The sequence below is a fragment of the Protomyctophum parallelum genome (genome assembly GCF_964188405.1).
Source record: "Protomyctophum parallelum genome assembly, chromosome: 22".
Lineage (NCBI taxonomy): Eukaryota > Metazoa > Chordata > Actinopteri > Myctophiformes > Myctophidae > Protomyctophum > Protomyctophum parallelum.
The window spans coordinates 31,999,936-32,014,935 of NC_139714.1; the positions used below are offsets into that span (position 1 = coordinate 31,999,936).

The following is a 15,000-nucleotide window of genomic DNA, read 5'->3' on the forward strand; positions in this document are numbered from 1 at the left end:
GTTGCTTGGGCTTACTAAAAGTTATGAGTTACACATTGTTCAATTATCTAAAGGTCCAGTAAGGGGCTGTACACCGATGGTGGAATGGAACCAAAGATAGGAGTTGTTGTACATTCTAGAATATAAGTACTATATGATGTATTTACAAGATATTATTCATAGGAGTCACACAGACTAATGTGAGTGAGTCCGCAGTTCTGGTTCAGGGGACGCCCTGAAATAGACAAAGTATTTAAATACAATGTGTTTCCTGTATAAATGTATGAATGTTCTGATCCAGGTTTCTTTTTAGGTTCAAGGTGGAGGCGGTCCAGATTCATATGTTTGTGGAATGATTTACTAATGAAATGACTAATCTTTGCATGTGGGTGCATGTGCGCCGAAATGGTTATCTCGCTGTGTTTACAGAAGAGAAGTATCATTGGATTTTGGAAATCAAATCTGTGAGTATTACGTGAGTAAAATGCAACATATTAATGTTCAGAATGTTTTTACTGTAGTTATATGATTTATTAGTGTTGAACAAGTTTTTACTGTAGTTATACAATTTATAGTGTTGAACAGCGGTATTGTTTGAATTATGCCATACTAGTGAGACATGAGAATGTATTTTTAGGCAGTAGTTATACAAATGCGTGTAGACACGTTGGAAGGTGGTGGACTGACAGTAAATGAGATGGTTATAGTGTCAGCTGGTAGTCAGCTGTGAGACCCCCTGGGTTTAATTGCACCTCTACAGAAGGCTTTAGAGGCTCTAATGAGTTAATGACATGCCTACACCTTCTGAGGGCAGTCGGGAACCAACTGTCTATAAAGTAAGGTATATTTAGTAAAGCATTTGGTCCACCATCAACACTAAAATTAGTGACTAGGTAGGTAGGGTAGGAATTAATGGTTTGTCAGTATGTTTTTTCAGCTCCGTAAATAATGAAAGTCGTTTTGGGAAAAACATGACTTAAATCTGGATCTGGCGACATGGCTAAGTATCGAATGTGAATGATAATATGTGGGATGTCATATTTCAGAATCATGCACTCTACAGTATTTAGTTATTGCGATAACAAGGCCTAAATTCAGAAAGATTGTGCGGAGTCGGGTTAATTGAATAAATGAATAGTCTATGGATGAATAGTTTATTTTGGTACTTACATTTCCATGTTTAGAAGACAGTTGTATTACATGTTAAGGTTGACTGAATGGGTATAGGCTGGTAAAGTTTATTATGCCGACTCTTGTTGAAGATAATACAAGATAATAATGTGCCTGCTAATTATTGTACCTATAGTTTCTGGAAATCCTAGTATACTATTCAGGCTGGATGGGAGAGAAGTATGTTTGATTGATGCATTAAGCCCAACTTGGACTGATAAAATTGATGGAATAGAAAGGGATTTTGTTGTAACTACTCATGTGGAAACAGAAATGCCCTGTATGCTCATGCCCGGCTCCGTTTAGTTTAAGTTATGTTATTGATATGTATTTTTTTGTGTATAGGCCTACCACTGGTTTTCTTTATTTTTCAGATATATGATGAGGATGGCTAAGTCCACACTGATGTTCCTAAATGAGGGATTAAGCTCTGGACCATTCTTCGGAAAGAATGATGCTGTGTCACCTGTGCGGTGGAGATTGGTCATTGCAGCTGTTCTGGAAAGATGGCCAATCTGAGAGCTGAGCCCTGTGAAGGAGCAACAGGACTGCCAGTTTGGATTGCCCTGTGCAGTTTTAACCGTGTGATGCCCGCAGCACGCTGTCGAGTGTGCAGATGAACAGTTCTGAACGGACGGCTTCGCTTGTTTGTTGTTGACGTAGGCCTGAGGGTGGTTGCTCTAAATGATTTTGAAGAGGGCCATGTAGGAATTTTTTTACCTGAGTGTTATCAGGGTCGTTTCGCCTACTTCTACGTCCAGAGACATGGGTTATGAGTTCTTAAATGAATAAATGGGGGAAATGTCAAGGATATGTGGGATACCTGAGTTGTATATTTAAGGACATCATAAACAAAGCCTGTTCCACTGACATTTGACCAGCTGTGACTTGTCTCTCATTGGCATGTGTTAGGACCCACCCCTGGGGGGGGGGGGTAATAATGTACTTAAACTGAAGTCTGACTAAGATGTGTTGAGTCAGTGTGTGGTGTTCCATTGTAACGCTACGCGGCTACTCCGTATTCGAATACAATCTATTCCAATACTCTGAAACTCTGAATTGTGTCTGTCTCGATTATTGTGTTCAACTGTGTTATATGTGCACACCGACAGATTGCCTTAACAACTTTTCCCACCACTGGAAAAACAGCAAGAACAAAATAAGAATGCAGAGTTATGGACAGGGGTTTGATTGATTGATTGATTGATTGGGTGCCTACACTTGACAGGGCACGGATCCCACGGTGACTGTGACATCATCTTTAGTGGCCGTGTCCAGGTGCGTTCCGTCGATGGTGACGACGGTCCCACCGGCTGCCGGACCCCGGACCGGGTGGATCTGCTCCGGAGCCGGATCCTAGTGCACACCCAAGAGATCAATCAGCACAATGTTCAAAAAGTACACGGTTCCTATAATCCCCGGTGCTGGTTTTCCAGTGGATTGAAGCTGTGGTTCCCTCACTTTTTAGTCTGTTCCCAAACAACGACCGACACCACTGCTTTAAAACTTCAACATGGCACTGGCTGGCACACTCACACTCACACTCACACTCACACTCACTCACACTCACACTCACACTCACACTCGTAAGATTCCAGATTCTCTCACATTTGTCTGTGTACATTGATCTGGTGAAGGCAGGACTGAGACGACACACTCAATTAGCAGAAAAGCCGCCTTCATGCCCTGAAGGAGGTGATTTAAAAACGCAGGAGGTCCACAGGCAAACAACATGGACTCCACTAACTAGCCTGAACAACAACTCTTTCTCTCTCTCTCTCTCTCTCTCTCTCTCTCTGGAGATAAACAACTTGACCTTCTCCTGACAGGGTGACGGACGCGGTGACGGACACGTCCCTCTCTCCTCTCAGTCCAAGCGCACTGCCAGTCACTTAGCTGTGTGCTGAGCTAACACGGTTACCCAACAAGCAAACAGGGAAAAGAGCAGGAGGAGCAGAGAGACATGGAGAGAGGGAGTAGCAAGAAGGCAAACAGGGAAGAGAAACAGGGAGAAAGCATCCCCCGCCCCCACCCACCCACCCACAGGCCTTTTATCCAAGGCCCCGGCCTTTGATAAAGTGAGCGACGGCCGCAATTGACAATTTAGGCATTTAGCAGACGCTGTCAATCCAGAGTGACTGGACGAGAACAACACAAGGTATAGCCTCAGTACCAGGCTTTCATTTTCGTCATTCGTCTGCGCAAGAAAATGAAAGCCTGGAGGAACGCATTGGCCGCTCTGGTCTAAAAGTGGGAGTCAACCCTGAATGATACTAATGATGATAGTAACGAGGAGACTTGAAGCAGCCACAAGAATATTGACGAAAGGAGACAAACACCTCGTTTGAGTAAAAGGTTTGACCAGCTGTGACACAAACGCGAGTAAAAAGCAAACGCACATTCATTGCTATTCCTCAGAGTACGGCGTCTTTCTTACCCCCCCCCCCCCCCCCCCCCAAGTTCTGATGAGAATCCAGACATACACAACCGTCTGCCAGCGTCTGATTGGCTCGTCAAAGCCCATCTTTACATTCATATTCCGTTTGCCTACTTTGACAGCGGGACAATTAATGAGACGTGCATGTTGCACGGCGAGAGAGATGCGGTGGGATGAGACGGCGGCGGTTCAAAATGTAACAAGTAATTCCGTTGGAAATAAACACGAGACATTTATAATTAAATAAATAAAAGCCGAACAGCATGAGGCGGTGCAGCTCAGTTGATCTTTCAGTGGCTATAGACGTCTCACATTTGTTTTATATTAAGCATATATTGCGGCAGGGAGATAAACAAAGAAAAATAAGCAGAAAGACTGCACACCACGACCACTATACAAATGAAAACATACTATTTACACTCATTAGAGTGCAGACCACCTAACCTGACGCTGCCAGATGGGGGCGGTATTGGGTAACCATGTTCCCCAACACAGCACTCATCTGGGATCTCTCAGGGAGTTGAGCTGACACAAATCCGTTCCGTACCGAGCCAATCAGCGTGAGCTAAGGGCGGGATATGTGCGAAACCGGATGTGAAGCTATATAGACACGTCAATATGATTGGTTGTGTTTGCACGCCCACACGGTGATAGACAATCCAATCATCTACCAAGTATCTTGAAAAAAAGGAACAGCCCCGTCATCGAATTTGCTTCCGCGATCCCAGATCCCAATAAGCTGTGAAACAAATTTGTGTAGCAAGCTTCTTGGATCTGGCAGCGTCAGGTTACAGACCACCACCACCACTATTATACAAATACTATTTACGGGAGTCATTTGGGCGGCCGTGGCTCAGGTGGTAGAGCGCCGGTTCCCGGTTCGATCTCAGTGGGTTAGTGTCCTTGAGCAAGACACTGAACCTTCTCCTGGTGAGCAGGTTAGGACCTTGCTTGGTTTAGTCTGCCGCCAGGGTGTGTGTGTGTGTGTGCGTGCGTGCGTGCGTGCGAATAGAATGCACGCGGTGTGTGTGTGCGTACTTTCCATCCAAATCGATCAGGTTAGTCCAGGTATAAACTATAATCTTGCATTGATCTCCTCTATTGAAGCAACCTCGACCACAAATGATCACATACCTGTAATTATTGTTTAGTATTCTGCATGCGCGTGTGTGTGTGTGTGTGTGTGTGTGTGTGTGTGTGTGTGTGTGTGTGTGTGTGTGTGTGTGTGTGAATCTGTGTGTGTGAATACAATGCACATTGTAGAGTGTTTTGGATAAATACGCTATATAACTATTGCCGTAATTTTGCTGCACTATATACATTATATATCCATTCATGGACAGTAAATGCATAATCATAATACTGGTGATACCTGTAGATTATACAAGATACTGTATTTATATCCATCTATTTAATGTTTGGTTCATGATAATAAGATGAAAATAAAAGGTGTATATCTACACTGCTGGCCTTCTCCACTTGATTGTAACCTCGTCGACCTTTGATCGTTTCAACCCAAAAGTTAAAGGGACACTTCACCCTTTTTGCAAAAAAATATATGTTAATGACGTTTAGAAGCTTTAGAACACTTTCATGGGGGTCTTTATGTGTGTAATATGTGGTTTTAGATATTTTAGATTGTAGCAGTGAGCCTGTTGTCTCTGATGTCAGGGACACTGGGCTTCCTTCCTTCCTCAGTAAGACAGCTCTCCCCCTATCCACAAGGAGGAGCAGTGCACCAAAGAATTATGGGAATTGTAGTCCAGGAAGGTAGTGAGACCAGTGTCCATGACATCAGAGACAACAGGCTCACTGCTACAATCTAAAATAACTAAAACCACATATTACACACATAAATACCCCCAGGAAAGTGATCTAAAGCTTCTAAACGTCATTAACATATATTTTTTAGCAAAAAGGGTGAAGTGTCCCTTTAATAATCTCTTCAGGGTTGGCAGCCAGGCGCTGATCATTCCCTCCACGTTTCACGAATATCCATAAATCTCTTCTCCATCTTCCCCTCGACCTTGACCGTGAACATTCCCGGCCCAAAAAAAGTATAATCTCCTCTTCGGAGGACGTGGGGGGGGGGGGGGGGGGGGGGGGCAGTCACCTCTGCATTTCGCAAGAGGGACTGATAATAGTTAACAAATGCATTACTTAATTTACAAGAAGTCTACACAATTAGAGAATGTAGAGAATGTAGAGAACAATTGTTATTTTGATCAACGTTTGCCTGTCATCTCTCCTAATGGTACCAACATTCAACACAGCATGAAACTGTGGACAAAGTCTTATCCAACGACAACGCTTTGGGTCTCTGAGGCAAAATCTCATCAAATGGTGGTCCGTAGCTTAAATGCCAAATAAATAATGGGCCTTGATACAGTGAGTTTAAAAAAAGGTTGAAAACCACTGCAACACTGCAGGTCTTCCCACTGACCTTTCCTAGCGAGTCAAATCGATCAAAGTCCAGCCATCTGATCCCAAGTTATTCAGCAAACAAAACATAACCGATACAAACTTCTTGGTAAACACAGTTTACTGCAGTACGAACACACGTTTGTTCTGTTTTGGAGAGTCTCGACAACAAACAAACACCAACAAGCATCTTGAGTTAAATATAGGCTAAATATAAAGGTATATCTTTGTTCTTTAATCACTAGTTCTGTCTCATATTTGTCTGTTTTGGCAGCTGGGGGCAGTGAATATGAATCTACAAAAAAATAAAACAAATGGGCGCCCGCAGGCCAAGTAGTCCAGGCCATAGAGTTATATATCTATAGAGAAGACACCCGAGTTCAACTCCCATCCACTTGCATTAAGTTGCTCAAAAGCGCATGAGGCGATTTCACTCCTCCTTCCTGGTAGGAACAGAGTGCATTCTGGGACGGATTGCAATGGTGAGTGGCCCCAAACACATGAACGCGCTGCCGTTGAACGCGCACGAGCGTCGTCCGTCGTGAACGTGTACAATGATAGTCAACGGACAGCGCGTTCATGTGTTTGGGGCCAGGCTGCAATACCTTCATTCGGCCACTATGTCCATTTCGCCTCAAGATTTCCTCTGGGTGCCTTCTCTATAAATATATATACTCTAAGGTCCAGGCACAGAATGCCACATGTAGGCTCTGGCCCTTCGAGTCCCCGTTCATGACGACCTTTTGCTGCATGTCTCTCCCCTTCTCTCTCTTTCTTGATACCATCAATAAAGGCAGAAACGACTAAAACAAATCTTTAAAAAAAAAAGAAAAGAAATGAAAGAGGAAACAAATAATAATTTCAAGTTTAGTATGTAGTGGCGTTGGAGGGTACATGAAAAAAACCAACAAAGAAACGAGACAAATGTAAAAGTGATTCAATCGATCATTCTGTTCGTGTTATATTTGCTGGAAGCTTAACCCATTTTGGGCGGGCACCCATTTTGGTGTTGGCATCATGTTATGCTTTAGCTATTTAAAAATAGCAGATCTACAAGCTCATATCGCGCCACCGAGTGGCGCGATACGAACTTGTAGGTCTGCTATTTTTTGAAAAATCGAAGAACGACTGACATTTTTAGAATCTGATCTCAGGTCAGAATGGGTTCATCAGACCAGTGTGTGTCCCAGTGGAAACCTCGTATGAATCTGATCTCAGGTCAGAATGGGTTCATCAGACCAGTGTGTGTCCGGCGGAAACCTCGTATGAATCTGATCTCAGGTCAGAATGGGTTCATCAGACCAGTGTGTGTCCGGCGGAAACCTCGTATGAATCTGATCTCAGGTCAGAATGGGTTAAAGGCAGCAACAACTAGAGTAAAGTCAGAGAAAGGGAGAGATGGGGAGGGGGGGGGGGGGGGAGCATAGCTCATGCTGTAAACATTGTGTTGTGTTTAATTAGTGTTCTAGGGACTGTTGACAAAGACTTGGAGAGAAATGTTCTCCATTGATTCTAGTTTAGATGTTCGATTTCCCTCCACCACAGCAGGGAACAGAGGACAGAGCTCTGTGTGTGTGTGTGTGTGTGTGTGTGTGTGTGTGTGTGTGTGCACGTGCGTCCTTTCCAAATTGATCAGGTGAGTCCAGATGTAAGCTATAATCTTGTATTGATCTCCTCTATTGAAACCACCTCGACCACAAGTGATCACATAATTATTGTTTAGTATTCTACTCTGTGTGTGTGTGTGCATGTGCGTGTGTGTGTGTGTGTGTGTGTGTGTGCGTGCGTGTATATACCCTATAGGTGAAGACGACGTCGGACCTCCCCACCTTCCCCCCCTCCACCTCCACCTCCACCTCTCCTCTGTTCCAATCAGCGGGCAGGTCGACTGGGGGACGCCGTACCGGCCCGATCTCACACACCACGCTGCAGAGAGAGAGAGAGAGAGAGAGAGAGGTACAGATAAGACAGCTGCACTCTTCACATTTCCCTGATCTTTCCCTTAAAGGACCACTTCACCACTTTTCAACCCGTCTTCATATAATAGGTCCTCACTAATAATCATGTAAGAATGGCACGATTTCTTTCTACTCAGTCTGTGTCTCATAGTACGGCTGTGGGCAGTTTAGAAACTGTCTTCCAGTGACATCATCATTAGGCAGATTCTTTTTTAAACAAGATCTTTTTACAAAAGTATTTAGATTTTCATTAACATGAGAACGATGGCTTCCATTTTCGCATTGCAACTTTTCAGGACTAGAAAGCCTGCAGTTATTATTAGCTTGTATTCCCCATCGATGATGTCACTGGAAGACGGTTTCTGAACTGCCCACAGCCCTCCTATGAGACACAGACCGAGTAGAAAGAAATTGCACCATTTTTTCATGATTATTAGTGAGGACCTATTATATAAAGATAGGTTGAAAAGTGGTGAAGTGGTCCTTTAAGGTTCCATGGTCACCGCCCCATAGGGCAGGAGCCTATCTCCTGTTTCTGTAGCGTGAGGCAGCTTGATGCACGAGTACACCCCCGGGACACGACGCTAGTATGTCACAGGGGCTTTCCCCAGGCCAACCCTTGATGCCGAGTACCAAGCAGCATTTCAGCAGGTCACCAATTTCACCGTAACACCAACCATGCTGGAGTGATCGACCGAGTGCGACTGCGAGTGGCCGAGATTTTGGGTATTGGAATTCAGCTTTTTGGTATGACCAGGCCTGCATGGGGATCCAACCCCGACCTCCCAATCTCAGGCCGGACACTCCGACCCACAAGGCCACTCAGGCGGTGGCTCAGGGGTAGAGTGCCTGGAAGGTAACCGTAAGGTTGCCAGTTCGAACCCGGGCTCCCCCAGAGTTACTGTCGAAGTGTCCTTGAGCAAGACACTGAACCCCTAATTGCTCCCGATGTGCTGGTTGGTGCCTTGCATGGTTTCCGCTGCCATCGGTGTGTGAATGTGTGAATGTAATGCACAATCTCTGTAAAGCGCCTTGGATAAAGGCGCTATATAAATGCACCATTTACCATTTGGCACTCTCTTTACTGTACTTTCATTATGGAGATCCCTGATGTCATCAACTCTGACCTCAAACCTCAAACCCCTTAGATCTCCATATATGGATATATGTCAGAACCTGTTCTGGCATACATTATGTTGATCCTTCCCCATCCATCCTTCCTCTTCGATGTCTTCCCTTTTGACTGATACCTGTCCATTCAAATTTCAAACTCTAGAGAAAACTAGAGTTCTCAAACAGGCCAGAAAATTAAGGCCCGGCCCTACCTGGGCCCTCATCAAACCCTGTACACTCAAGAGAATGTCCCCGTTACCACCCTTAGATCTCCATATATGGGGCTGACCTGTTCTGACATTCCATATGTTGATCTGACCTCATCAATTCCCTGTACACCCAAGGCCATGCTCCTTATGTGGCCAGAACAAAATTCATTCCATGTTGATCTGATATTATGCCAAACATCATGACATCATGCCAAAGCGCCAGCGCTCGCCCAGCAGTCTGAGGCGGATACGTGCACGTGACCTCTCCCTTTGGGGCGAGGTCGCTTCACGCTCTCAGGCGTCTTACTTGTATTATTCTTTTTAGATTTATTTAATAATAATGCAAACAAACAATGAATTACAGAATCATGATTTTCTTTTTTTTTAACCCATTCTGAACGGGCACCCATTTTGGTGTTAGCACTATGTTATTCTTTAGCTATTGAAAAATAGCAGATCTACAAGCTCATAGCGCGCCACCGAGTGGCGCGCTACGAGCTTGTAGGTCTGCTATTTTTTTGTTTCGAATCTGATCTCAGGTCAGAATACAGAGTATCTGTCCTCCTGACGTTAGGAGTTGTGTACCTGGTGGAGACAGAGTATCTGTCCTCCTGACGTTAGGAGTTGTGTACCTGGTGGAGACAGAGTATCTGTCCTCCTGACGTTAGGAGTTGTGTACCTGGTGGAGACAGAGTATCTGTCCTCCTGGCGTTAGGAGTTGTATACCTGGTGGAGACAGAGTATCTGTCCTCCTGACGTTAGGAGTTGTGTACCTGGTGGAGACAGAGTATCTGTCCTCCTGACGTTAGGAGTTCTGTACCTGGTGGAGACAGAGTATCTGTCCTCCTGACGTTAGGAGTTGTGTACCTGGTGGAGACAGAGTATCTGTCCTCCTGACGTTAGGAGTTCCGTACCTGGTGGAGACAGAGTATCTGTCCTCCTGACGTTAGGAGTTGTATACCTGGTGGAGACAGAGTATCTGTCCTCCTGACGTTAGGAGTTGTGTACCTGGTGGAGACAGAGTATCTGTCCTCCTGACGTTAGGAGTTCCATACCTGGTGGAGACAGAGTATCTGTCCTCCTGACGTTAGGAGTTGTGTACCTGGTGGAGACAGAGTATCTGTCCTCCTGACGTTAGGAGTTGTATACCTGGTGGAGACAGAGTATCTGTCCTCCTGACGTTAGGAGTTGTGTACCTGGTGGAGACAGAGTATCTGTCCTCCTGACGTTAGGAGTTGTATACCTGGTGGAGACAGAGTATCTGTCCTCCTGACGTTAGGAGTTGTGTACCTGGTGGAGACAGAGTATCTGTCCTCCTGACGTTAGGAGTTGTGTACCTGGTGGAGACAGAGTATCTGTCCTCCTGACGTTAGGAGTTGTGTACCTGGTGGAGACAGAGTATCTGTCCTCCTGACGTTAGGAGTTGTGTACCTGGTGGAGACAGAGTATCTGTCCTCCTGACGTTAGGAGTTGTATACCTGGTGGAGACAGAGTATCTGTCCTCCTGACGTTAGGAGTTCCATACCTGGTGGAGACAGAGTATCTGTCCTCCTGACGTTAGGAGTTGTGTACCTGGTGGAGACAGAGTATCTGTCCTCCTGACGTTAGGAGTTGTGTACCTGGTGGAGACAGAGTATCTGTCCTCCTGGCGTTAGGAGTTCTGTACCTGGTGGAGACAGAGTATCTGTCCTCCTGACGTTAGGAGTTGTGTACCTGGTGGAGACAGAGTATCTGTCCTCCTGATGTTAGGAGTTCTGTACCTGGTGGAGACAGAGTATCTGTCCTCCTGACGTTAGGAGTTCCGTACCTGGTGGAGACAGAGTATCTGTCCTCCTGACGTTAGGAGTTCTGTACCTGGTGGAGACAGAGTATCTGTCCTCCTGACGTTAGGAGTTGTGTACCTGGTGGAGACAGAGTATCTGTCCTCCTGACGTTAGGAGTTCCGTACCTGGTGGAGACAGAGTATCTGTCCTCCTGACGTTAGGAGTTCTGTACCTGGTGGAGACAGAGTATCTGTCCTCCTGACGTTAGGAGTTGTGTACCTGGTGGAGACAGAGTATCTGTCCCCATCCATCCTTCCTCTTCGATGTCTCCCTTTTGACTGATACCTGTCCATTCAAATTTCAAACTCTAGAGAAAACTAGAGTTCTCAAACAGGCCAGAAAATTAAGGCCCGGACCTACCTGGGCCCTCATCAAACCCTAGTGTACACTCAAGAGAATGTCCCCGTTACCACCCTTAGATCTCCATATATGGAGCTGACCTGTTCTGACATTCCATATGTTGATCTGACCTCATCAATTCCCTGTACACTCAAGGCCATGCTCCTTATGTGGCCAGAACAAAATTCATTCCATGTTGATCTGATATTATGCCAAACATCATGACATCATGCCAAAGCGCCAGCGCTCGCCCAGCAGTCTGAGGCGGATACGTGCACGCGACCTCTCCCTTTGGGGCGAGGTCGCTTCACGCTCTCAGGCGTCTTACTTGTATTATTCTTTTTAGATTTATTTAATAATAATGCAAACAAACAATGAATTACAGAATCATGATTTTCAAGACAAACAAAAAATGATGAGCTATTTTTGAATGCCAATGCAAGAAAAGAAAAGAAAAGAAAAAAAGAAAATCCAAGCAAAAGAAAACCAACATGACGTTAGGAGTAGGGATGGGTCAGATTAATCGATTAATCGATTATCGTTGATAGGACCCGAAATCAATTATGAAAATTAATAATCGATAATCGTTTTATTTATTTTTTATTTTCCTGTTTTTCTTTTAAATGAAAATCTGTTGGAAAGGCAATATTGTCATCCAAACAGGACAGGGCTATAGGCCTACCAAAGTGTGCCTGGGATGTGTCTGTGTAGCTGCATGACTGAGAGGAGTGTGAGTGGAGATTGATTCCAATCAAGATACAGGTTTGGAGGATTTAGCAGGTGTTGGGAATTTACCTAATCAGGCCTAGGCTGGGGTTGCTATGGTGATCAATTGGATCAACAGTGGTCCAGGGACCACCAGTGGTCCTCATTTAAAAGATGGAGTTAGTAACCAAATGGACCCTTATTAACTCTCAAGAGTTACAATTATTGTTAATCAACTACATCAGGGGTTCCCAAACTTTTTTGACTTAGGTACCCCTTGGGGGGAAGATTTTCTTTATTTGTAGGGTTCATATATAAAATTAAAAAAAAGCCCCCCCCCCAAAAAAAAAAAGATTAATCAATTAATCGTTAATATTGAATTATACAAATCGATTTTCATTTTGGACACATTTACACATCCCTAGTTAGGCGTTGTATAGCCTCGATACCCAGGCTTTCATTTCGTCTGCGCGAAAGATGAAAGCCTGGAAAAAGCCGTGGGCTGAACCAGTCTAAAAGTGGGAGTCAACCCTTCCGGGTGGGCGTCGCTCTAAATTATGTGACGTAGCGCTGCACTAGGGGGGAGAGGAGGGGCCGGGGGTGACGGACAGATCGATGAGATCCAATCAGGGTGCGCGTTTTTCTGAGGCGCGACCCTCCCATCTAGGCCAGAAATGTCTCTGCTTAGGTCAGGCTAGGAGTTGTGTACCTGGTGGAGACAGAGTATCTGTCCTCCTGACGTTAGGAGTTGTGTACCTGGTGGAGACAGAGTATCTGTCCTCCTGACGTTAGGAGTTGTGTACCTGGTGGAGACAGAGTATCTGTCCTCCTGACGTTAGGAGTTGTATACCTGGTGGAGACAGAGTATCTGTCCTCCTGACGTTAGGAGTTGTGTACCTGGTGGAGACAGAGTATCTGTCCTCCTGACGTTAGGAGTTGTGTACCTGGTGGAGACAGAGTATGTGTCCTCCTGGCGTTAGGAGTTGTGTACCTGGTGGAGACAGAGTATCTGTCCTCCTGACGTTAGGAGTTCTGTACCTGGTGGAGACAGAGTATCTGTCCTCCTGGCGTTAGGAGTTGTGTACCTGGTGGAGACAGAGTATCTGTCCTCCTGACGTTAGGAGTTGTGTACCTGGTGGAGACAGAGTATCTGTCCTCCTGACGTTAGGAGTTGTGTACCTGGTGGAGACAGAGTATCTGTCCTCCTGACGTTAGGAGTTCCATACCTGGTGGAGACAGAGTATCTGTCCTCCTGACGTTAGGAGTTGTGTACCTGGTGGAGACAGAGTATCTGTCCTCCTGACGTTAGGAGTTCCATACCTGGTGGAGACAGAGTATCTGTCCTCCTGACGTTAGGAGTTGTGTACCTGGTGGAGACAGAGTATCTGTCCTCCTGGTGCACACAGTCCACTCCGGCCACCGTGATCTTCCGGATGTCCTGATGCTGGATGCCCAGGTTGGAGCCTTTGATGGTCACCGAGATGCGGCCATTCAGAGGCCCGAAGCGAGGGATGATCTGAGGGAGGGAGGGGAAAGGATAGCAGAGATGAGCATTTCCATTTTCCAATGCTTTTGCTCCTACTCCTACTGCATCTCACGGGTAGATATTGCACTTTTACTCCACTACATGTATTTACAATTTACAATTTACAATTTACAATTTACAATTTACAATTTAGGCATTTAGCAGACGCTCTTAATCCAGAGCGACTTACAATAAGCAAGAACAAAAGCATGGGAATACATCACAAAAAAGCATTTATCATAAAACATGCGTAAGCTAAGAAAGTAACAGTGGAATATCTATATTATGAGACTATACATATAAACTATATATATATACTACTATGCTATACATGTGTACTATGGCGTGCTATGACTATATACAATGCAATTATAGTGCCGTCTACATAACATGCTATAAGTCTGTATCAGATGCTATCTAAGTCTACAGAAATGCTATCTAAGGGGGTAGGGTAAGTGCTATGGGCCATGATGGAGATATTTAAAAACTGTATTATTTATTAACGATGATGATGGTGTCTGTGCCACCAGGGCAGGCGGTGGAAATGCAATAATACGAGCCAACCGAATTCATCCTAAAAAAAAAAAACGGGGGAAAAAAACACACTAGGCTATATACTGGTTTAGTGTAGCGTGAAGAATAATAATGATACAGGTGAGAGGAAGAAGGGGAGAGAGAGAGAAAGAGAGAGAGAGAGAGAATATAGTGAAAGGATTGGATTCTGAACACGACGCCAGACTCTGAAAGCACGGCTCAGACTGTGAAGTAGAGGGTGGATGTAGTGAGAACAGGCCGCATGCACGCACAAACTATAAGCCATGATGACTCGGGACTAAATATACTGATAGTTTCGTCAACAGATAAAAACTATATAATATAATAAGGGACTAGTGGAGAAGAGATCATTTTAAGTTTGGTTGCGCTCGGGGTGTTCCCTGTTTCCGAAACGCGTTGCGCTGCCACGCGCTGCAGTGAGCTTGTAGATCAGCTATTTTCAGCATGCAACCAAGGGAAAAATCTGCCATTATGACGCCATCAATTAAAGGGACACTTCACCCTTTTTGCTAAAAAATATATGTTAATGACGTTTAGAAGCTTTAGAACACTTTCCTGGGGGGCTTTATGTGTGTAATATGTGGTTTTAGATATTTTAGATTGTAGCAGTGAGCCTGTTGTCTCTGATGTCATGGACACTGGGCTCACTTCCTTCCTGGACTACATGTTGTCTTAGTAAGACAGCCCTCCACCTATTCACAAGGAGGAGCAGTGCACCAAAGAATTATGGGAATTGTAGTCCAGGAAGGTAGTGAGACCATGACAT

General features: G+C 44.9%; 1 protein-coding gene across 1 annotated transcript in view; it reads right to left on the reverse strand.

Moving 5' to 3' along the window:
- Positions 1-15,000, reverse strand: part of LOC310853693 (plexin-B2-like) — a 280,087-nt gene that overhangs the window by 39,423 nt on the left and 225,664 nt on the right. Inside the window, 3 exon segments of the mRNA XM_083758088.1 lie at positions 2,369-2,505; positions 7,804-7,933; positions 13,522-13,670. Coding sequence (XP_083614214.1) covers positions 2,369-2,505; positions 7,804-7,933; positions 13,522-13,670 — 416 coding nt within the window.